Below are 25,472 nucleotides of genomic sequence, written 5' to 3' on the forward strand. Positions count from 1 at the left end.
TTCTGATGGCAATTCCAAAAGAAAATAACAAAACTCTGAACTATGGGAGCTGATTTGAAGGCTATTGCTTGTTTCAGTGTATAAGAGCTAGTTTGGTATTTAGCCTCATAACTTCATAGTTACATCTACCAGGTAAGAAACTTTTCCCTCAAGTTTCTCTTCAATTTGAGGATGACAATGAGAACTGCCTTGTCACTACAGACAAATGGTAAAGCACTAGATTTAAGAATGGTAAAGCACTAGGTTTAAGAATCAGGCTTTGACATAAAGAGCCTAGATTCTAATCCCAGTTTTGTTATTCACTGATCTCTGAGCCTGAACTTCTTTATTTGCAAAATGGGATGTTATCTAATTAAGGTGCAAGCAGGAAAGAAATGGCACTCAAACAGGTCATGGAAAAGAGTTTAAGGAGAGCACTATTTACAAAGGCATGACCAAGTCCAGGGACACAAGCAAGGACTGTGGGGCACCCAGCAGCCAGCAACAGCAGAGAGCCATCACCTCCCCGGGTCTAAAGGGACAAGAGGAGGGAGTATGTGCAGCAAGAATTTAGCAGGAGAGGGCCACCAGACAGCAGCTGTGGCTTTCAGCAGAGGAACCCACATCACCTCCAACCCCCAGCCTGGGGAAAGGTGGGGCGAGGAAAACAAATACCCTGACTTACCATCCAAAAGCCAGAAGGCGAGAGAGCCCATATATATATAATGGCCTGCTGGCTGGGACAGAGAGCACAGGGGACTGGACAGAGCTAACAGAGGGCATCCGGCCTGGCGTCTCACACAGGTGTGAGCTGGTCCTCTCACAATGACTTACTTGATGTCTCTGCCTATTCTACTCAAAGGTAAATGCCACAGGTAGGAAGTACCTACCTTATGCACTGCCCGACCAGGCTACGGCTCAGTTGCTGACATAGGGTAAGCCACTCTCACTAGCTCTCACTAGCCTATAACTTGAAACAATGCCATTGTTTGAAAAATTATTGGTGTGCTATACAACACAGGAAATAAGCAAAGGGCTTATACCTTTAAAACACAGATTTGGATCTCCGTTCTTGCTTCTACCCTGGTCTATTCAATCGAGGGGTGTGTGGGCTCAAAAAAACCCCACTGCAGAATATTAGCTTAGAAATAGGCCAGGTTAAATCGTATTAAAGCCATTAATCTTTTCTAATTCTGATGAATCCCCCAATTTGATTATATGAACACAGTTAATTCCATTTGGGAGATAATACAAGCTTAAAAGTTCAACCCAACATGGGTATGTCTCCTTTTAGTCAATATGGAGGTCATTATACGAGGGCCAGTCGGCATCAACATGCATTTCAGAGACAGTGCTGCTGGCCAAGGAGACTTCTCAGTGGAGCACGGAGAAGAGAGACAGAACAGAACAAATTAACAAGACTGGTTTCTTACATCTTTCTGATGACTACGGTGCATGCTAAGAAGCAGTCTAGTGCCTACTTATGTAAATATTACACCTACTGCAACTGTTCATATAATAACATACAAGAAAGGTAAGGTGTCATCCCACCCCAACTTTTAGATGTTTACCTAAAAAATTAACGTTAACATATTTTAAAAGCTACAATTTCACATAGCAACTCATACTATAAGAGCAATATGAAAATATGTAACTCATTAAAAAATCTAAAGAGCACAAAACTATATAGAGAGTAACACATGAACTCCCCTTCATACCTGACGCCCACCCAGGTCCTACTCTTGTCCCCACTAAAAACCCCCATTCACAGATTGGCATGATTCCTTTACACTGTTTGCTAAATGTTTATATATATATTTATGTTATAGTAAAATACTAATGAATCACTGAATACATGTTTTTCTATAAATAATACTGTCACTCGATACATGGATATATTCCCATGTCAATATATACAGAGCTACGTCATTCTTTTTACATGCTGCGTAGTATTTCTAACACACATATTACAGTGTATTTAAACCACTCCCCAATTGTTAGGCACTTAGGTCAACTTCAATTTTTCTACTCACCTTAGCTACTTTCATTAATTCTTTACAATGTAAACAGCTCATCTTTCATTTCCCCATCTACAATGAACTCATTCTTGATACAGCTTTGCTGACTTCTCACACTAACTTTCTATTGAATCAGTCCTGTGGTATCATGTGGACTAAATAGTTGATATGTCTTTTTTTAAGTGATTACAAATTCTTCGATTACTTCTATTAGGAGGTGGGATCTATGCCCCATCCCCATGAATCTGGGCAAATATACAATGGCTTCAACCAGTAGAGGGTGGCAGAAGTGACTTTATCTGACTTCTGAGGCCAGGTTATAAAGGTCCACGCAGTCTCCTGCGGGTCTCTTGGAAGCCAGCCCCCATGCTGTGAGGGCCATGTGGACCGTCTACACAAGGGTGCTCAGGTAAACAGCCCCAGCTGAGTCCAACCTTCAGGTCATCCCAGTCCATGTGATAGGCATGTGAATGAAGTTTCCAGATGATTCCAACTCCCCTTAGAAGTTTGAGTCTTTCCAGAACATTAATTGGTTCAATAAATGCAGAAAAGATAAGCCATCCCACTCTGTTCTGCCTGAGTTCCCAGCCCAAAGAATCTGTCTGCAAGCTCAATAAGATGGTGGTAATCATAGTCAACTAACATTTGGAGTGATTTGTTATATGGCGCCGTATAAGAGAGTTGGCAGTACACAGGGCTGCATGCCTAACTCAAGCCGCTGACATTTCTCTCATCCCAAATCTTATTACTTCCATCACTTCTTGCTGTAAAGACAAGTCCAAACACTTTGAGATTTGGACTAGGACCCCAAACAAGTCTTTAAACCATTGTGAAAGCTCCTGTCCTTACCTGTAAACTAGAGGTATCTACTTTCTCTTCTAGAGGGTGTGAGAGAACTAAAAAAAAAAAGTGCTAAAACCCTATACAAACAGAACAATGTGTGTGTGTGTGTGTGTGTGTGTGTGTGTGTAGGGGGTTCCTTTTCATTCAGCTGGAGCAAAGATATTCAAATGCAAATCACTGGAGAACTTGGAGTTTAAGATTTAGCCAGGGTCTCTGGACTTCTGGATGGAGAGTATAAGAACTTCACTTATTTCAATTCTCCCACAAAGACTTTTCACAGATGGGCACTCTCCTACTTTTGAAAAGTTATGAATAGTGCAAATTTACTTTAACACTATTCATCAGGGTGACAGGAATATTAACTAATCTTAATACAGACAAACAAAAAGTAAAAGGACAGATACAGGAGGGAATAAAAACAAGAAAGAAATATGCCTAAATGCTCACAATGGTTATTTGAGGGTAATGAGAGAAGGGATTATTTTTCCTTAAGTCAGTTTAATAAGCAATATAAAGACACAGGTATCTTTGCAGATTAACATGCAAACCTGACAAAACTGTGAGTGGCCTGGGCTCTGTACCTTCCTTTGCATCACCAGTTTGAGATGTTTTGCGTGCTCACTTCCCACAGTGCCCAATGTCACCACCCACTCCCACTCCCTTCGTTGGTACCAGCAGCGCAGCAGACTCAACGGCTTCAGGGTAACCGGAGGCCTGGCAACTGCTCTGTGTCGCCCAGTGCCCGGGAGAGCCTCCCAGGCTACGGGAGCAGGTGCCTGGCTGCCTGTCAACCTGCAGAGCTGAGCAACTACAAAGTTATGCCAAAGCCCTTCTTGAGGGGCTGGTTCTCCTGTGCGATTCTTTGTTCAAACCAAACCCAAATTGCCAACAAACAGCTCAGAGTCTAAAGTGGTCCCATCTGCTGCTTTTCTGGAGCTGGTTTGCCCCTTCGATGCCCATTCAGGACGTGCAGCCATCTGGTCTCAGGCTGTCCTGTTAAACTGCTCCTCGAGGCGCCAGGTGAGTGGCTGTCAGCATTGGTCCTTCCGCTGCCTGATAGCCCGCCCACACAAAGGTCTCTGGGAGCCCCTGGCACACAGATTGCCAAAAGCCTTATGCTGCCCCCACTCAGGGTGTTCCATCATTCCCCTGGACATATTTGCCAATTTTTCTTTAACTGTCAAGAGTTGGTCCTTAATGGAGCCTCATTCCTCAGTGGTCTCTAGCCCAGCAGCATGGGCATCCCCTGGGGTCCCCTGCAGTTGTGCCCAGCCCAGAGCTCCAGAATTGGCAGTGTACCCTGATCCTCAGATGAGATACAGGCACATGAAAGTGTGAGAAGTGCTGCAAGAGAAAACCCTTATTTAAAATGTAACGTTTTTGTGAGTATAACCCCTATTACACTAGTCATGGTAGAAATTTTGAGAAAACAGTTTTCATTGGTGGGCAACAGCATAATCACACTCCCAGCAGAAAAACCTAGTTATTCATGCACTCTCCGAAGGGGGGGTGGGCAGAGCTCAGCTCACTTTATCTCAGAGCCAAAGCTGAGAGCGTGAAAGTGAGGCTATTTCATTGTAAATCACCACCACTGTCTCAAACACCAAGTGGTCCAGTCAATGGTATTATGAAAGCTTACAGTGGGAGCTGGGCCAGAACAAAACCCAGTGACACAAAAAGAAACATCCAGGAAACAATTCTGTTTCTTTACCTATAGTAACAACTCTCAACCGGAGACAGTGGGCAATGTCTAGAGACACTATGGATTGTCACAGCTGAAGGGGGTTGTGACACCGTTGGCATTTGGTGCATCGGGGATGCTACAGGGGTGCATCAGGGAACATCCTACAATGCACAGCCCCTCACAACCAAAAACTGTCCAGTCTGAAAATGTGGCTGGTGCTGAGGTTGAGAAACTGTGACCTTGACAATTAGCTCTCGGTGTCCCCCATCACCTATCGCTCAGTCTACCATGAAACCCATATGCTCTGGTAAAAGGCCTGCACTCCCCTTGCTTCATGGTTTCCCACCGTTGGCTCAGAAGAGAGCCTGCCACTGAGTGTGTGACAGCCAGGGACAGAGAAGCCAGGGCCCTGTCCTTTCAGCAGGAAGGGCCCCTGCTTGTCCACTCCTCATTATGCATGCGGCACAGGCCTTAGGTTACCTATTATAAAATCATGGGCAGGAAGGGGCCTTAGTGATCCCCTAGTCCAGCTCCCTCAGAGGCATATTAAAGGGGCTGCATCCGGGCCTGCGGACTAAGGCCGTTCCTTTGTAACACAGAGGAAAAGGAGACAGACAGGACTCACAAGGAATGTGGAGAAAGGAACAATAGCACAAACCCCAGTGTTTGAAGCGCCCAAGCAGCTGTTGAATGGCAGTGCTCTATTTTTAGCTCAGCTTTCATGAAAAGGCACCCTGCTTTCCCTTTTCTCCAATGCTCCTGTATCCTCTCCACCAGTTTGGGCTTCCCCTTTTCCCCAAAGGTTGCTGTAAAGTTCTGTCTGGGAAAGTAAAGCTCATTTCACAGAAAAGAGAAAGACTCTTCCTAATGGGCAGGGGGACCAAACGTTCCAATTTGTCCAGAAATGGCCCAGCTGACATTGTTGCCTTGACATAATGAATAGAACAGCCCTTTTTCCACAAGGTGCCTAGGCTTGAACAATGGATTATAGCGCAGCCATTCTCAGACATGTGATTCCCAAGGAGAACAAAGCCCCAGGCCTGGCGTGCTTCTGCCGAGCACAGTCAGCCGCAGACGGGAAAGTGAAGCCCCTGTGCAATTATGTCTAATTTGGCTCTTGCTGGTGACGTGCCAGCCGACTGAAACCCTGCTCACGGAGAACAACTGGACACCCGTGAAGGGAAACCCAGCACTGTGCGCACGCACTTTAATCTCCTGACTTGATGGTGTCGAGAGAGAGGTTATTGGCACAGGCCATGGGAAAACCTGCTCTCAGTCTGACCCGTGAAGTCATACAACAATTTCCAATTTAAATTCAGTCCATCCCCCAACTTCCAACACCAGCACAGATGAGAAACTCTTACTTCCGTGTGGTATGCACACGGTGACCCTCGAGGCCTCAGCAGGCTTTATGGAGCTCAGAGGCTCAGGCAAAGGACAGCAGAAAAGCAAGGCCAGCAAGATGACTCACTGGCAACTCATTCTACTATCACACCAATAGCTTCTACCTGAGACTACATTAGCCCAGGTCAATCAAGTCCAGACGGGGAAAGACCTGACATCCCACAATCAGCAGAAAAACTATGAAAACTAGTCAGGGTGAGTCCCCTGTGCCGCCGCCCCCGCCACTTACATATGATGACAGGGCTCTTTAGGAAAAATGAAGACTACAGAACAGGAAACATGGTTCTCTCTAAAACAACTGTTAACAATTTGATGTATTTCTTTCCAAAACTCTTTCCCCCACAGGGTTTCAGTTCTAACTTCCCCACAGCCATCCTGCCTTTTCACTTTATTATGTAAGTGTTTCTCCACATCATCAGAAATCAATCGGTTTAAGTTGTGTCTCTGGTTCTCCAATGGCAACATTAACAGCTGGCTGCTATTTAGGCTTCAACAGTTTATGTGTAAGGTAAAGTAGTAAATAAAGAGGATGGGGAGAAAAGGGAAACTAAAGCAATAAAATTTTAATGAAGAATCCTTCTCCCAAAATAGTCTTGGTCACCAGTGTTATGAGTGACCAAAGCTCCCCTTCGATCCCGCTGGAATCAGTGACGAGGGTAGGCAGGCATGCAGACTCCTGCCCTAACTGGTCTAGCACAAGCTCCAGGTGACACGAGCAAATGAGTACAGGGGAAGAAATCGCAAGGTAGGCAGGTGAGGTCGGTGCCTCCTCAGGGTCTCAGTACCCCTGCCCTCCTGGCAGTCACGGTCCTCCGTGTATGTGCTCCGCTCTCCTCTCCTCCAGCCACTCCCACGTGCCCGTGCGCATGCTCAACTCTGGGCCTCTGTTCACGCTGGAATGCTTCCCTCTCCACCCGCTGAGCACTCACTACACACCAGGCGCTGTGTTAATGAGTGCTTTGCGCTGGCAACCCCATTTTGTTCTAACGATGCCATCCAGTAGGTACCTCTGCTCCCTTACTGCCTTTCACAGGAGAGGAAACCAGGGCTGAGGGGTAGCGAGCGACAGAGCCCGGGTTTGCGACCTGGGGCCGGCTCCCCTACCAGAAGGGCCGCAGCTTCAGAGTGCAGTGAGATCAGCTTGGAAGTGCTCTTTTGTGGAATGAACGCTTTATGTATCTCTCACTCCCCTCCTAGAAGTTTCTGAGCAGGTAAACAAGGATAGACATATTAGGGAAAATGTGTAAATATAAAGAAATAAATGGGATAAAGGGAGATATAAAAGTAGGCAGGAACTGATGAAAGTAGAAGGGATATAAAAACACCCAAATGATGTGTGAGCCCTTCAAAAATTCTATAGCTAAAACTCAAATTTGGCTCTGCACTTTTTCTATCAGCTAAAGCAAAAAAAAAAGTGGATATTCATAAACTGGAGTTACAGATTCATATAAAAAAAGTCCTGTTGCCATAGAAATTATGTTGGAAACAATGTATGCCTCAACCATCTATCCTGATCAAAGGACTCTTAAATTAGCCTATTTTCTGCTTAACTATTGGCTAAACCTACAGGCACGGCAAAGTGAACCTGATAGAAACTGCCCTAAAAAGGGACCACACAGAGCCCAGCTCTTATCCAGAATGTGCTGAAGAGACTTGAAGTCACTGAGAGGGTCTGGGATCATCCTGAGGGGCTTGCTCCCTCACGGCATGGTCACTGCCGCTCTTTCTCTGTCTGCCCGTCCACCCCTCTCGCTAGGCTGCAGCCCACCAGGTGTGTCTGCTGCCTTCCGATGCCTCCACATCCTTTCTTTGACCTGCTCTGCTCTCTCCCCACTCTCCCTCCTTCCATCTGTTTTGGTGATGACGCCTCAGCCTCGGCAATGGTCAAACACGTGACTTAACGGCAGGCACCATCAACCCTGCTAACTCACTCACTCACTCACTGCTGCCTACACATCACTGTTCACAGTTAGGCAAAGTCACTGGCTAAAAAACTAGGATTTCTAAAATTCTTCCTTTTCCCAAATTTAATGCGGAATATCTCCCCAAATTCATGTGAGCCTAGAACCTCAGAGTGTGAAATGAGGCCTTTCCAGATACAGTGAGTAGACTCTAATCCGATGGCTGGTGTCTTACAAGAAGAAAAGGCACACATCTAAGGAGAACACCCTGTAGCCATGGAGAAAGAGACGGAAGTGATGCATCTGAAAGCCAAAGAACTCTAAGGATCTCTAGTAACAACCAGAAGCTAGGAAGAGGCAAGGAAGGGTCCCCCAGCAGAGCCTCAAGGGGAGCACAGCCCAGCCTACACCTGGATTTTGGACCTCTAGCTGCAGGGACTTTGAGACAATAAATTGCCAGGCCCTGGCCAGGTAGTGGGCAGTTCAGCTGGTTAGAGCATCCGTTAGAGCGTCATCCTGATACACCCAGTTGTGGGTTCGATTCCCAGTCAGGGCACATACAAGAAAAAAACAATGAATGCATAAATAAGTGGAACAACGAACTTCTCTTTCCCTCTCTCTCCCTCTCCCCCCCTCTTTCTCTCTCTCTCTCATCAATACATTTTTTAAAAAAAGAAAAAATAACTTTCTATTGTATTGTATTAAAGCCACACAGTTTGTGTTAATTTACTACAAACAGGAAACTCATACAATGATGAAATGCTTTACCCAGAAAGCAGAGTACCAAGTACCAAAAACTGACTTTTTAACTTTTCCCCAACAGACATGGCAGGCACCAAGCCTGGAGTCGCACTGCTTGGGTTCAGATCTGTCACTTACTGGCTGTGGAATCTTGGGCAAGTTACTTAACTTCTCTGTACCTCAGTTTTCTCGCCTATAAAATGGGGGTAATATTACCAACTCCAAGGGTTGTTACAAGGATTAAAACAGATGATTCATATAAAGTGCTTAGAACATATATTGGCATGTATAAGCATATTATGTATTTGTTATTATCAGCATTAGAGGTTAAACAGAAAAGGTAGCAACCAGTGCCCTCTTCTTAGAACTGTGCACACAACACCCACCTCTCGTGGTCCCGCCCCCTCCTCCCAGATACGAAGTACTGTGGGATGTCTCTCACGGGGCTGTGCAAGGACCAGAGCCTGGCCCGAGATCAGAACCTTCCACTTACACAGGCTTGTCCAAGTTTTAGTACTTCCTAAGCTATTCTGCAGAGCCAACACTTTCTCTTGTTAAATAATCCTAGAAACTCCACAAACTGTACTTAGCACACTTCCAAACTAACCATTAGGAGAGAACTACTTGGTTACATGGAGTTACACTGTTGTAATTCTCAGCTCATTTCCAACCAGGGTGGAGGAAGAACCAGCCTTCTGAAACAGTAGGCTGCCTAGTCCTGGGCCCACCTCAGCCCGGCACAGTGAAGCCAGGATCCTCCAAACACGGTTTCTTAATCCGCACCCCATGGCCTCAGAAGTAAGGAAAATGATGCCCACCCACAGGAAATAGTTTCCCGCTACTTTCAGTCCTTGGCTGTTCTAGAGCCCTGGCTCTCAGCCCCGGCCACCGTTTGCTCTGAGTGTCGCCATTCTAGAGGCCTCAGGCTGCAGTTCACAGGACAGCCACACAGAGATGCCAGGTCCAGTAAAACAGGCCTAACTCATTAAAAAATACCAGCATTCCCAATAATTCTTTGGGTGATAATTGGGATTAGCTAAATCAGGCATGGCAAACTCATTTTTATCGGGGGCCGCATCAACCTCACAGTTGCCTTCAAAGGGCCAAATGTAATTTCAACTCCTTAACAGTTAAGGAGTAGTTACATTTATACAGTCCTAAAATTATTTCAGCCCTTTGAAGGCAACCATGAGGCTGATGTGGCCCCCGGTGAAAATGAGTTTGACACCCCTGATCTAAGTAATACCTTTGAAATTGATGGGAAATACATGAATAGCTTGCACTGACTGAGTGCCTTCTCTGTACGAGGCACCAAGGACTTTATGTAGATTCATTTGTTTGATTCTGGTTACTATCAGTACCCCCATTTTACAGTTGAACAACATGAATCGGGGAAGTTAAGACTTTGTCCAAGGTCACACAGCTAGTATTTGGAAGAGTCAAGTTTGCAACTAAAACAATATTTTTGTTTAAAAATCTTATACATCCCACAAAGGCAACCTGTTACCTCCCTTTGCACTGTTTATAGAGATAAAGGCAACTTATTGTCTATGTTTTAAAACTATTTAAATTACCAACCCAAAACTAAACTCTTTAAAAAGTTGCACGTATGCAAAAATAAAAGTCGTACCTAATGTAAATGAAATATTACATGTTAACCCTTGTGCTACATGCCACCTGAGGTTGCAAAGGAGTAAATCTTGCAACAGTTAGATTTCTATACCCTTGATCTTTGTCCATCATGACGAAGAATGGATCCACACATGCCCCTGGGCATTCAGCCTTGAAAAGGAAGGAGATTTTAACACAGGCTGCAACTTGGGTAAACTTTGAGGACACTATACTAAGTGACATAAACCAGCCACAGAAAGACAAACACTGCATTATTTCACTTATAGAAGAATCTACAGTAACCCAAATCACAGAAACAGAAAGTAGAGAGGCGGCTGCCAGGGGCTGCGGGGAGGGGGAGTGGGGAGCTGAGTTACGAGTGTCAGTCCGAGGAGGTAAAAGAAAAGTGGTGACAGCTGCACAACAACGTGAATGTACTTGAGGCCACAGAACTGTACACTGAAAACCAGTTAGAACAGTGAATTCTGTGTTGTGTATTTTACGACAATAAACATGCACACAGAGTGAGGGGTTTCGATTAATTCAATGGCTTACTAACCTTGGCTGACATTAGAATCTCCTGGGGAATTTTAAAAAGTACTTGTTGGTCACTAGCAGTGGGGGGATGGATATGGTGGTCCCCTGATATGCTGCCCCCAGACACAGCAGCATCACTCAGGAGGCATTCGTGTGAGGAAACAGGCCTGGATTCCTCAGGAAGGGCAATGTCACTGAGTGGACAGGGGACACAGGAGCGCTGTTCCAACCTGGGGAAGACCAGAGGGGCATAGCAGCCAAAGGCAACTGGACTGGACCTTGGATCCCTCCCCCCAAAAATGGCTGTCAAGTACAGCTGGGGAAAACCTTGGTGCGGAATGGATGTTGACAGTGGACTTGAACGCGTGGTACTGAGGGTGTGGCTGTGGAGGAGAATGTCCTTGTCAGCACGTGAGGCAGGTGAAGTGTTCAGGGGTGAATTGTCAGTGTCTGCACACAGGAAGCTGTGACAAGCTGCTAGTGTAGGTGAAGTTAAGTGAAAGAATGGATGTTCGCTGTATTGTGTTTTGAGGTGTGAGGGTTCAAAAAAATGTAAAAGAAACACAAAACAGTGAATACTTATGCCAGAACCCTACCCCAAAACAGACACATAGAACATCTGGGGGATGGAACCCTGGGAACCAGCAGCTCCTTTGTGAGGTTCCTCTGGAGAGTCTAATGGGCAGCCGGGTTTATAGGTGGACTAGAAGAGCTCTAAGCAAGATGTGGTGCTGTGACGGCGTGGATAAGAGTCAGAGCCATGAGGTCAACCTAGGAGGTCGGCCCTCTGCCGGTGCCCAGCAGCCCTGGGAAATCTTCTCAAGCTCCAAAATGACCCCAGCTGCTCTGCCTTCCACCCCTCTTTATTAAATAATAAGCCACAACACCTCAACTGTATAAAGAAATGAGCTCTGTCAACAGACTAGGAGACAGAGACACCTTCCAAAGCTTCATCCCCCAGACTTCCCGGGTCACGGGCTTGTTTCCTTTTCGCACCATTCTCCTACAGCACAGTCTCAAAAGCACTACTCTTGCAAAGCCTTTTCAGCTTTGAGAATCCTATCATTTACTTGTGCTTTCAACATCTATACAACTAGTAAGCGGAATGGTCCAATGGACAAGAGAGGGTCTGGCAAAGGTTATACATTAGGATTTAGAAAACTGATACATCAAACACATTGCCACCCAAAGCCAAAAATTTGCCTTTGGGGCTGCAGGAGGAAAAGATTCTCATTTCAAACAGCATATGTCACCAAAACCAAAGTGGCACTGCCTTTGAGATAGATGATTAAATGACAAACCCCTTTCAACATGAATAAGACTCCATCAAATGGTTACTCAAATGAGTGGCGACATTACCCCACAGCCACCAACTCCCACACAGACACATGGGACCAGTTTTCAGACCGAACCCTCACACTCACACCCCTTTGGAGATAAAAATAAACCATTTTTTCAGATGTAAACAGAAGCTCAGGAAAGTCATACCCAATGTCACAAAGTGACAACTCAATCTAAGACTTCCCATGCTGGATGCTGACCTCACCACCACAGTGCTTCATGTTTGTCATCATTGTAGGTGACAATACTTCCTCACAGCCACCTAAGTTTTATAATTCAGTGCTGGGGACAATGGAAGTTTCGGAACAGCCAAAAAGCCCACAGACTGATCTTGTTTTGACTGTGCACTGTTCACAAATGTCTCCCTCCCAATGTGAATGGCTAAGGTACCAAATGTAGTCTCCAGTGGAGGGATACCCAAAGCTCTTTACCACGTTTATAGAAGGCTCTGATCATACCGGACCCCAGAAGGCATCTGGTCTGCAAACCCTGTGCAAACTCCATCATGCACACAGCATCTAGCACCTCCTGTTGCATGAAAGCACAGTCACGAGTGTGCTGTATCTTTACAGGCCCTCGAGGTTCTCCTTTGGGGTCCAGAGAATAATCAATAACCTCTTCTTAGATCCACAACTTTTATTTCAATGTGGACACTGCTTCTTGATTCCTTATTGCTTTTTACAGATCAGCTTCCTACAGACTTTCCCTGCACAAATTTTAAAACCTTGAATAGCTACTGACCCCGGGGGCTATTTCTTCTAGCAAAGTTACCATTTCTAACTTCACTATGTTGATCCTTACGTTTTTAACCCAACCTCTCATCACTTCTACACAACAGTAGAGTCCTGGACCTCCCAACACGCCAGTCTTTCCATCTGTCTCTCAACCTCTCTCACCCATACACGTGCACGTGCACTCACACACACACATGCACACACGTGCACCTGCATATGCACGCCTGGAAAATGACATCTTTCCAATAATAACAGACTTGTTGTCAGACACTAAGTTTCCCAAGGCATAATTTGTAACTAATGGCAACTTTGTATCTTGAGCAGCAAAGGGTAACTATTGTAACTTTTCTAACTATAGAAACATTTTTAAAGCAGAAAATTTGGAGAAGAGAAAAAAGTATTTAATTCACCCATTATCTCATTATCTAGAAAAAACCACTACTGACACGTTTACCAACTTATGTACCCAACAATGGGGATACAGCAGTGACCAAAAGATACAGTTCCAGCCCTCATGGATTTTATTGCTGTTCTATTTAATCCATGTTTTTCTGCTACTTTTTTCCATACTATGGCTCTAGTAGTGTCTAGTTGTCTTTAATGTCATTTAAAACAATTTTGTTAGATTGTATTGTGACAGCTGTCATACCAGTGTGCATTTAAAAAAACATCAAAATTGGTGAGATTTTGTGCAGCCATTTTAATATTGAAGATGGAGGAATATACGCAGCGTTTTTTGCATGTTATGCTTTATAATTTCAAGAAAGGTAAAAATGCAACTGAAACAAAAAAAAGGTTTGTGCAGCGTGTAGAGAAGGTGCTGTAACTGACTGAACATGTCAAAAGTGGTTTGCGAAGTTTCTTGGTATTATTTTGGTCAAATAATTTTTTGCTGTGGGGCTGTCTTAGCCATTAGAGATGTTTTGCAGCCTCCCTGGCTGCTACCCACTAGATGTCAATAGTGGGAGACAGCTGACATACTCACAATATCCAAATTAATAAAGTTATTGGTGAAAATGAAAAAAAATCTTTTATTTTACAGAAAAAACATAATGGACTTTTTGGCCAACCCAATAGTACCACATTTTTCAAAACACATTTGGTTCATATTTTGGGAGGGAAAGGGAAAAAAATTTCAAATATTCCCACCCTTGCCCTCAGTCTCCCCACCCAAAGGCAACGTATGAAAAGATGTTTGCACAACCTTCTAGAGATAGTCACAGGCACAGGGGCAAGTGCGTCTTCCATTTGGTTGCTAAATGCTGTTTGTCCTACTTAACAGATCAAAGATTTTCCGAGATTTCAAAACTGCTGCATAGAAGCCCATTACAAGTTTCCTTTCTTTCTGAGTTCACCTAATTGGATGTGAAAAGTTACAGCCAGAGCCCACGTGGTCAAGGAACAAACAAGCACGATCCTCCAGACTGTCAGCTAATGCAAACTGACAGCAGCAGACAGCAGTCTTGGAGAGCTGGGGGGGGGGGGGCGGGGCGCTAAGGCCACCGGCATCCCGTGGGCACCCAAGCCAGGAGGGGACGAGGGGAGAGAGAGCCGTAGCTATCTATCATCTCTATCTATCTATCTATCTATCTATCTATCTATCTATCTATTATCTATCTACCCTTCTATCCTTTTAATGAGTATTTTCTTTATATGCAAAATAAAACTCATTAGCAGACACAGAAGAAAAGTGAGAACATGTCTGCATCCGGCCATTTCTCAGATAAACTTCCTAAGAGTTCAATATGAGCGGGACTCTGGGAAGACACCCAAATTGGATCGCACGTTGGGGGGAACAAGGCTAGGGGTGGGTGAAGGGAGAACCGTACTCTCTGATGCTCACTACATGGCTGGCGTCTTGCCAGGCCCCTTACACCAACCCCGTGAGGCCTGCTTGATCAGCCCAGGCAGGGCCAGGCAGAGCACTGCAAAGGGCAGCTGTCCCCAAGGACTCAGGTCAAACCCAGCCCAATCTGGCTGATCTCAGAGCTCCGTTTTGGGGGAAGTGAAGAGCAGAGAGGTAGGCAGAGAACATTTATACAAACTTGCCAAAATCAACAACAGCAGCAACGAACGTGGTACAGAGGGGCGGGGGCAGAACGAATGAGCACCTGGAAGTGAGCAAGTCAAAAGCAGCCCGGATCCTCTAACGGTTCTAGCATTCCAGCTAGTCCTGTAAGTTCTGCCTCATGAGGCCCATGAGCCTGAAACTTTGCTCACTTTCTAGAGACAGTAATGCCTGAGGGGTGTCTGATGACCTCTACACCTCTTCCTTCTCACCTCCCTTCTACGCCCCCACAGCACTCCGTTGGCCAGGTGCTGACCCTGTAGCCAAGTCAAACTCTATAATCTGAACCAGGCAAAGATGAACCCTCATGCATGTAGCTCCTTCCCATCCCGGTAGCATCATGAACCCTTGGGCTTTCAACACAGCTGCGGTGGCAATGATCTACCTAACCCTAAGGGAGGCACCAGGGTGCTTAGTGACCACAGAGTAACAATTCCTCACTCAGGTAGTAACATTTCTAAGATGACAAAAAAAAAAAGCACTGCAGAAACTCAAACTCCAACTTTATTTGGAACCAGTCAGCAAAAGCCACATTAGGTTTTTTTAAAGTATATATAAACAAGAATTAACTTGATCTCCACCCAAATTGAGATGGCCTCCATTTCCATACAGATAAAGAAGTTTCCTGCTTTCTGTCAGTGAGGAAGGGGGTAGGATGTGGGGAGCCAGGGGAGGGGCTGTGTGGTGAGGCTGACATGGCTGCCACGGCTGCCACCACCCACACCGTTGAAGCACTGACCCTACGGGGGCACATTCTGAGCAGTGATGTCCCTCCCCACCCCGCCCCCCCCCCGTGCTGTATGTGGCATCCCCGGGACTGTTTCTGTAACATGCAATTTGCACATCTTCATGTTTTCACGCATCAAGTCATTTAACCCTCGAGCACACCCTTTCTCACGTGCATTTCACAGGTAAAAAAACAACCAAAAAAAAAAAAAACACTGAAGCACAGAGAAATACAACTCGCACAGGTTCCCCAGAGAGTGAAAGTAAACCTAAACCAGGCAACATTAAATATTTGCCTGGCACTTGCAAGGTACTGAGATTACCTTTAATTTGAAAGATAACAGAAACAAGTTCCTATTTCAACAAGCAGTACAGTACAGACATTTTAAGGAAAACCTGTAATAGGAAATATTTATTAAACCTCTTTTAGGTGCCACAGTACAGGGCTACCAGCTACTTACTGAACATAAACATTACCTGAGTATTTGAAATACATGTTGCTTCCACCACATTCAAATTAGGTCTTTTTATATGGAGATGACTACAGAAATGCATTAACATTACTTAAGACTGAATTCATATTGGCAGTAAAATATAAAAACTGAAACAAAATTATCAGGAACTAATCTATCTTAGTTTTTTAAATGATATAAAAAATGTCCCCCTTCAGAGATTTAGTAGTAATGGAGAAAGGAGAATAATTAAATCATCTTCTTTGGGGATACTAAGCAGAATCATCATAGGAATATCCTTCTATCTTTAATCAATAGCAAAATAAACAGCCAGGTGGGGATGGCCTAGGGCACCTACACTGGCCACATAATATTTCTGCTAACATAGTCAATGGCTCTAAAGGCTGAGCAAGGGAATGACTGAAACACACTTTATGTTGTCCTGGAGAAAAAGATGGAAGAACAGGACGTGATTCAATCCCTCCTGCCCAGGCACCCAGAACCACCAGGCTGGGGTCTCCCTTCTCCACAAAATGTCTCTCCAGCTCCCCAGCCTTCCCAGTGGCTCCTGAGAGCACCAACCCCACCTAGACATCCTTGGGGAGCTGACCTCACTTAATCCTTTAGTCAGGGGAGATGTTGGACTTTTTCTTCCAAATAACAGTTGTTTCCCAGAAGGGAGAAAAGCAACCTTAAAGCCATGCCAAAATAAATCCTATAAAAGAAACACAAGGCTGCATAGAAATCATTGTCTGGGTTTGTATGTGGTACATGTGTATCCCTCACATCAAAGCCATAAGGAATACACTAAATACACGGGCAGTCACACGCCCGTGGGCTTACGCTTACTTTACAAAAACCTGCAAGCACAGTGAAGAGGTCATCCCATAGAAGTGCCTTTTCGCCCCTGAGGTAGAGCAGGGTCCCACCCCCAGAGATTCTGTTCTTCGGAAGGCCTGGGTGGGGCCTGGGAATTCACCTTCCCAGCAAGTCCCCAGGTGATGTGTTGCTGCTGCAGGGCCAGCTCCCCTGGGCTGGGGAAGCAGCTGCCAGTGCACTTTAGGCACATTGAGCGAAGGGCCACACACAGCCCATGACTGTAAAACCAAAGGACAGTGCGGTGAGAGTTCAGCCAAATCCAAGGGTTTGCTGATGAACTGGAAGCATGGCCTCAGCCATTTTTTAACAAAACTGGAATGTTGGTCACTTGAGGGCACTGAATTTCCAGTGAAATCTGAGAAGTACAAATTGCCACAAGTAATGGAGAGAATGAGGAAAAAAGAGGAGAGAGAAACCCTACCTAGGTAACTTACTCCTCAAGATCCTTGCCCTGCTATAACTACCCCTTTTTTCCTTACCTGTGCTCAGAGGATTTACCTGATGGGATAGTTGAGAGTTAGTTGTCTGTCTCCCTGGCTGGAGTCTGTGAGGCTCCAGCAAGGGTCCGCCCCTACCTCTCTTTGTATCGTTGAATGCCAACAGTTCCAAAAGCATAATCATTATTCAGTAACTTCTGGTCTATCCTGAGCAAAACTATCTGACAAGCCAGCCCATCCAGAAGAATTCTCGACCCCAGAAGCACTGGGAAGGGCCTTGGAGTAGGCGCAGTGGACAGAGAGGGCAGCAAAGGCCAACACAACGCCGAGTCTCACCCACCCTCCAGCTGTTCCCAGGACCAAACCCTCCAACCACACCTACCCTGCCTGCCATTCCCCACTTCTCTAGGCCACTCGTCCATGGAAGTCTCATGAAAAGTTTAAAAAGAAATAAAAAAGAACAATTTCCTTTGGTGAGAGACTGCATCAAGCTACTCTTCTCAAGATAGCTACTTGCCCTTAGTTGCCTACAAATACAGGATTCTACAGGAAATCCCATTCCACCTACAGCTCTCTTCCACAGCATTATCTGCACCCACTAAGCTCCAATCCCACCAAACTACCCACACAACAAATACACTGGGATGCCTTTCCCGCTGACCTTTCTTCAAGGTCACATTCAAACTCACAGCCTCCGTGGCCCCTTCCCACTGTGCCATCCAAATCCATCAGTCACTTTTATGTCTTCACTGGCATAGAACTTGGAAGCGTACTGGTGGAAGGACGAGCACTATTCTCTACCTTGCAGATTCTCTTATAAGCTGTAACCACCTTAAGTCATTTTTCCTTCATCCACAATATGTTGTACATATTAGGTGCTCAATTAATTGAAATAACTGCAACGTGTTTTACACTGTGCCAGAGACCATGTCAGCCACCCATTATGGGAATATAAAACACCACCTTTCAAAGTACAGGACAAACCCCTGAGGCTACAGAAGCAGTCAGTGGGTGAGTCCAAACTCAAACCCTCATCTACTCATTTCATGAATACCATTACACCTTTCAAGGGAGAAAATAAAATTGAACAGCAAGTTGAAAAAGTATCAGCCTGTCAGTTCACTATAAGCTTCTGCCTGACTCCTCATCAACCCCAGACTTTAAAGTGTGTTTTACAAATCGTCCTATTTGGAGTCACCAGAGCATGCCACTATGTTATGGAGAAGCCTTTCTTTGACTTCAGTGCTCCACAGTGAGATGGGACATCTCTACACACACACACAATCTTTCATGAAGCCTGGATGTACTCTGTAAACAGCCCGCGTACTCTATGCTTTTCCTCGGGGGAGCAGGGAACAATTTAAGAGAAGACCATGCATTTCCTTTTAAGAACACACTATCCAACTGGCTACAATTCTCTGCATTTTGATGAAATCATGACAAACCCCTGAAACAGAAAGATGAAACACCTACAATCCATTCCGGGGAGGTGACTTGGCACTAGCCCGTGAGAAAAGGCGTCAGGTTCTGACAGCACTGGCTTTCAAGTTCCCACTGGCACCTGCTAGCTGGGTGGCCTTGAGACAACGTCAAGGGAGTCAGCTTCTCTGTGAACTGGGAAGCCAGTGGCTCTCTCAGAGAGAACAGTGAGCGGCTGAGAGCAATGGTGCAGGAAAAGCTCCGGCTCTCAGGAAGCTCGCTCCCCATGCTGACCTGCCTACCTACCCTGTAGGGTTTGCTCTGATGACCAAATCAGAAGTTGAGTGTCCTTTGTTTCTCTTTTGGTTATCATGAGGACTTCGTGCATTAGATTTGTGTGGATACCAACCTTTTAAATAAAATGAGCTGTCAAAAGCTTGTGGAGTAGGAGGGTGAGGGATAGCAGCAAAGGGGTTAGCTAACAGCCTGCACAACCCTAAATTCTAAAACAAACTCTGTATTACAAGCTTAAACTCTCCCAAACAAGTCATTCTGGCTAACGACACGTGTAATTACAGTTAAAAGCACACTAAAACAACACTTTAGCCATTGACCTTAAAGCTCCTTGTGCAATGCTCAACCAAAACATTAGCACATCAAGGAGTGACTTGACTTTCTGTCTACCAAGATGGGATCACATGGAAACACTGCACACATCTCAAACCTTGTGCGGTTTGAACGAAAGCACCGGCCGCATGCTAGAGCCATGCCACACTGAACACGGATGGAGCGGGTCCTGTTTCCAACATCCGAGTTTGACTAACTCGGATCTTAAATTTCTTCATCTCAGGCTGATATGGAGAAAAAGATAAGAAGTTCAGTTATGTTGTTCCCTCCGATATTCCAATTACTCGATGATTTAGAAATCCCCCCATTCAGAAAAGAACATTATTCAAAAGCCAGAATCTGGCTCTGCAACACACACACGGCTTATGTTGCACTTGTTAAAAGAAACAAACAGTGAAATATTGATCACTATTAGTTTTACAATGTTTCTCATGAGAGGAAAGAAGTTCAAAGGGTAAATAATCACAGCTCTTGCTGCATGAACTTGATTACAGATCCACAATAGGCACTTAAGTGTTGATTGAGTTATCAGTGATAAGTCTAGTCACAAAGTCCCGCTATTGCTCTTAGTGGCTTTTAAACTCTCAGTTAACTGGAACAAAACTTTTGACAGATCATGGTGGCAATGTGCTTTTAGAATTACTTTGAAAAATATATCATAATGCATTACAACAGAACAAAAGTTATTTCTGAATCATATATACCTAAGTATGGGTGTCATTTAAATTTGGTTTGAGTGTAGAAGGAGATTTTGGTTATGATATAGTGTTCTGATTATGTCTACATTAGTATAGCAGTTTCCCCCTTTTCCTCTTTCTATTTCTTCTGTGCAGAACTGCAATTAGTCAGAAGTTGATATTTTAATTTTGTTCTGGAGTAAGGTAATGCAAAGCAACTTCATAGGTTGCAGGAAGATGTGGCCAACATGAAAGCAGCAGGGATTGAACAGAAAGTGGTGTGTTTAATTTTAAATCCCTGCTCCAAAGTGCAAATCAGAAAGACTTCTGCAATCTCTCATGTCAAGCAAGCAAGAAAGAAAAGAAAAGAACAGAAAAGAAAAGAAAAGAAAAAATGAAAGAAAGAGAAAGCAATCTGAGAAGGGAGACTTCATGGAGAGCTCATTGACAAATCTCTCAAGTGCCGCTTACTTTGGTATTTTACAGACACTCAGCCTGGTGGAGAGGAGAGATACTATAACAGCCCTGAGCTGAGCTTGTTTATTCTGTACAAGAATTACAAAATTAAGTGACATTTCAAGGGGAGAAGGAGAGATGGCAAACAGAAGACCAGACCTAAAACAAGTGTAATGACCTAATTCAAACTAGCAAAACACTGTTTTTAAAGCCCAGTCTCAAGTACATTTTCCTCACAATGTCCAGCACCAGAACTGAAATTACAACAATGTATAGGGAGTGTACTGGTGCTTTGCCTATTTCTTAATGTTGGGGATAAAGCCTGTTTGGTATAGTTCAAGGTTTTATTGAACCTGTACTTACCAAATCCACAAAAATAAAAAACAGCCTTGTCATGCAACACAGCAAGGACAAGCCTGTACTATCCTCATGTCGACAGAAGCCCAGAAAGCCAAAACACCCAGAAATTATACATGTTCTACTGCACCACATCATTCCCCCTTGGCATGGATCGTCAATGTTAGGTAGTACTTATTAACACTAAGCTGTATGCCACTAGATACCATTTTAAAATAAATTACAAACATACGCCATTCATGCTCCTGCTATCAAAATGATAGAAATGTTCATTTTAGGACATAACAGGCTATTGTATTAAAGCCTTAACATTTCTGAGTGGCCATATAGTCTGGAAACTGGCAAATGTTTTCCATTTATCATTACATTAAGTGGCCAAAGAATGCCAGCACTTCATGACCTGGGGGAAGGTAAACAGGAGTGACTCCAATGAGATGGCACATTAGACTAGAATCGTGAGAAAAGCTGGACGGTGATTCCCAAAGAAAGCGGTTGTGTGACGTGCTCTTCACGCGTGTGGGATCTGAACCTCCTCAAATGCTGTTTCTGAGTGGTGTCGCTACTGAAGCAACATCACAGACGCACAGGCAGAGACACAAATGGAAATGCTGCATTAATGCACTGCATTTGCTGCTACTCTGCACGGCACAGGGAACTCATGAAGGGTGACAAAACGAACAGATCATGGTTTCAAATATGACATCAGAAACTATTTTTTGTATATATCCACCTAGTTTCCAGGCACAGGAATGTCACTACATGTTCTGGGAGCTTGTCACGCTATAAAGCACTTTCACCAACTTGCATGGGCACAGACCGCTCCCTTGCACCCAGTAAGCTCAGCTGTCTGTCTGTGTGGTTTACCAAAGTGCAAACTCAGGCTTCAAAGGGCTGGTTCTTGGTTAACTGCTGAATGCATTTCTCTACAGTTCAGAGGCTTCAGCTGATTCCTGAGGTCTCCTCCTCACTCACCGCCTGACACCACCAGGGTCACGTCAGAAAACTAACTTCCCATCTCCGACACTCCATTTCAAGACTGAGCGAGAGGAAGGGGAGGGTGAACATACACAGGTTGACTACTCCCCCTTTTATACTAGGCAACTCGGTGGCCCTCCCAGCCCGCCAGAACCACAAAAACACCACCTTGCAACAGGTTTCACCACCTTAACCAAAACCTGGTGCCTTTGCCACCAAGGCCAACCTCCTCAAAAGATTAACCTGTGGTCCTTGGCCATGGCCAAGTGAGCCATGGCTCAGTAACAGGGCCAACCCTGGAGAGAGAGAGGGCGCCAACTTTCTGTTTGTTTTAGGGGAAATACTTCCTGGCACTTGCTTAGTAAAAACTGAACTCTGCGCACCGAGCCACGTGGTTCGCGCTAATCTGGCTCCATCCACCCACAACCCGCCTTTAAAGCAACCTCTTTCCGAGGGCAGTCCCTGGGGTAATGGACACCATCTCGTTCCTGTCCCCCGGGCTCCTCTCCCTGCGGCAGTCGTCCCGCGTGCACGGCACTGTCCTGCAGGGTTAGAGGGGAGCGGGGAGGAGAGGCTGGGGCCAGAGGTGTTCCTTTCGGCAGCAGCAGGAAAGGATTCACTTCTGTGGGGCCCAAACTGGCTCTTTCGGTTCAAGTGAAGTCCGCGGGAGCCGGGTGGGAGGAAATGCCCGTCCCTCCAGGAATCCGACTTTGCCACTAACGGAGAGCGCGGGCACACAACTTGGGGCGCCCACCTGTAGACAGCAAACAAACTTTCCTTTCGACTTGGAAGAATCCAGTCCCTTACGCCACCCCCTGGCCCAAGCCCGCAGCGGCCTGGAGCTCTGCTGGCTCCTCACCTGATACCCCTAAACTCCCAACCTGGTCGGTCCCAGCGCGCAGACCCAGCGTGGCCGGCGCGCCCCGGTGGGGTTTACGGGGTAGAGAGTAAGGTTTGACAGCTGGGGATCATAAATTTATGGGGAGCAGAAGGACGCCGCTCACTACGCTTTGTAACTCCAGCTCCCAACTTTGCAGCCACACAGCCGCTGCCCTCCTGTTCTCTCCTAGGCGCGCACCCGGCTCCCTCGGCTGCTCCAATGCGTTTCTAGGGAGAGGGCTCCCCATAGGCGGTGGAAGCTCCGCACTCCGGCGCACTTACAGCCATAGCGGGGTCTCTGCAAGGTCGGCAGCTCCTCGTGGGGCATCCTGCGCGGCTCTGGGGGCCCGCCCCGGGCGCGCCCCCCGCGGCTTCCCTCGCTGGCCAGGCTTGCCGGTTCCGCGCCCGCCGGCGCGCTAGTATCCGGCTTCTCCCTGCCCTGCCCTGGCCGCCCCGGGATGGGCGACCGGTTCCCTCGGCGCTCCCTCGCCGGCGCCCGCTGCAGCCGCGACGCGCGGACACCCGAGCCAAACTGAACTCTCCTCCCTCACTCCCTCCCCGCGGCTGCAGCCACCGCCTCCCTGGGCAGGTTTCCTTTCTCCTCCAGCCCGGCCCCGTTATCCAACGCGCTAGCCGCGCGCCACGGCGCAGCGACCCCTACCGCGTGCGAGGCGCAGCGCCCGGGCAGCGTGAGCCCGCCCCTAGCCGACGCTGTACTGGGAGAAAGAGGCTGAGCGGGTCCCGGGCCGGGATCCCCTGCAGCTGGGGCCCGCGCAAAGCTGGCGCCCTGGGGTCTGCGGCCGCCCCGCCTGATGTTTCTCACTTCTGGAGCGTTGAAAGGGTGGAAGTGAAGCTACTCGCGCAAGAGCAAGAAAAACCGCAGAAGACACAGGCAGCCCCATTCGCCCAGGGTGTTGCTCAGTTACAGAAGAACAAACAACCAGTTCTTCCTCTGGGGAGATTGAGCGCTGGTCGCATGTCTATTTTTTTTCCCCCCTTTGAAAATTGCTATTGTGCCTCCTGGTCTACAAAATACAGAGTTCCTCTTTCATGACAAGAAATGAGAGTGTGTGCCTGCATTTGCTGGAGGGGCGAAATATACAATACTCAAGCAACCATTCAAAACACAAGGGCGAGTCACCCTCCGCTCACCTTCTGTCCGCCCTCCTTCCCTCCCTCCCCCAAGCGCGCTAAAAACCTCGCCCAGCCCAGCTGGGGTAGCACACACAAAAACCTTTTCCGGCTAAGCTTTTAAGGAAATTAAACCACATGTGGACGGTTTAAGAGAGGGGGTTTTCATCTTTGTGACTCAGAGTGATAAGGTCTGGAGGAATGTGGGACTCCTCTATACCTGTGCACTCAGCTGCTTGTCAAATGTGGAGTGCGTGAATGACCAGACGGATGGCAAAATAAAATAACTGAGGTAGAAGAAAAGGTGACTTGGTGACACCGTGGTTAAGCCTGCAAAGATACGGAAGGGGGCCAGCTGTTTTGCGTTTCATATGGGAGATGTAGTCCTTCTCAAACTTGTTGAAACTCAGATTCCTGGGCCCCGCCCTCAGAGTTCCCACTTCAGCCGGTCTGGGGACCTTGGATTTGCATCTCTAACAAGATGTCCGGTGATGCTGACACCGGAGATCTGCAGACCAAACTTAGAGTAGTTATTTAAAAACAGGCACAAGGGATTTCAGCTGGACTGGGGAAATCTCATTCAGATGGAGAGTGAGAGGATACTCACTGCCCCACCCTCTCCCAGGCCTTGGATTGTCACCTGGTTGGAATGGGAAGAGTGGGGTTTTTCTTCCTTAAAAAGCAGTTGTCTCTACTTTCAAGAGCAAATCAAAGGTGAAGGCCACATGTTGAAGCACAGCACCCAGCTGGCCAGTGTTCACCCAAAGCGGGAGAATTTCCTGTGTTTCAAAAGATGCTGAACTGACTTGAATGTCTAAGGTTCATGGCACCTCTATAACTCGATTCTATGTATTAAATATTAACAATTAAGCCCATACTTGCACATAACCAATTTTCAGTATGAATGTGTGCTTTAAGGCCCCAACCAACAGGTAGTCTAGGTCTTTTAGAGGTGGTGGGAAGTCACTGTGAACTATAACGGTCAAAGAAGGATAGAATTTGCAAGTGTGGCCTGAGGTGGACCTTGAAAAATGGATAAGTTGGAGGAAGCATGGCCACTCTTGGAAGACACGCAAGGACAAGGGACAACGGGGTGGAGCATCAGGGTGGGGGAGGGTAGAAGCTTTGACACTGGACATGAGCATAGGAGCATTTGAGAGTTCTTAAAGGTTTGGGGCATGGATGCTGCATGATGCAAGGGAGTTAGGGAAGGGAAGTCTTGCAGGAGGCTTATAGGATGGATTGGAGGGGGGACTTGGAGGTGCAGACACCTGATGCAGGGGCTGTGGCAGAGACAGAAGAGAGGTAAAGGAGGTTTCAATTAGCTGACCCCAGTAAGAGTGATGGAGGGGAGTTTTAATACAAATAAGTCAATGCCATCAACACTTATATAAATATCACATATTGCAATAGAGTAAATATCTGTTCATGGTAGAAAATGAAGGTTAAAGCATAAATAAGCGATCTGCAGGAAAGTAGTTCTGAGTTCATGTTCTAGCTGGTCAGTTCTTCATTGAAGGGTCTGGGGAGATTTCAAGGCTCTGTCATGACTAATGTTTCTATGGAGAAATTAACACTAAGAAGAAATTAAAACTA

The 25,472-nt window shown here is 46.1% G+C and overlaps 1 protein-coding gene across 1 annotated transcript in view; it reads right to left on the minus strand.

Moving 5' to 3' along the window:
• IQGAP2 (IQ motif containing GTPase activating protein 2) overlaps positions 1–23,353 on the minus strand; it is a 266,925-nt gene extending 243,572 nt beyond the window's left edge. Inside the window, exon 1 of the mRNA XM_045847877.1 lies at positions 23,028–23,353. Coding sequence (XP_045703833.1) covers positions 23,028–23,073 — 46 coding nt within the window. The 5' untranslated portion in view covers positions 23,074–23,353. The remainder of the gene's footprint in view (positions 1–23,027) is intronic.
• Positions 23,354–25,472: the final 2,119 nt, after the last annotated feature.

This window comes from Phyllostomus hastatus, unplaced genomic scaffold, assembly GCF_019186645.2.
Source record: "Phyllostomus hastatus isolate PE091 unplaced genomic scaffold, TTU_PhHast_1.1 phas_contig_58, whole genome shotgun sequence".
Taxonomy (NCBI): Eukaryota; Metazoa; Chordata; class Mammalia; order Chiroptera; family Phyllostomidae; genus Phyllostomus; species Phyllostomus hastatus.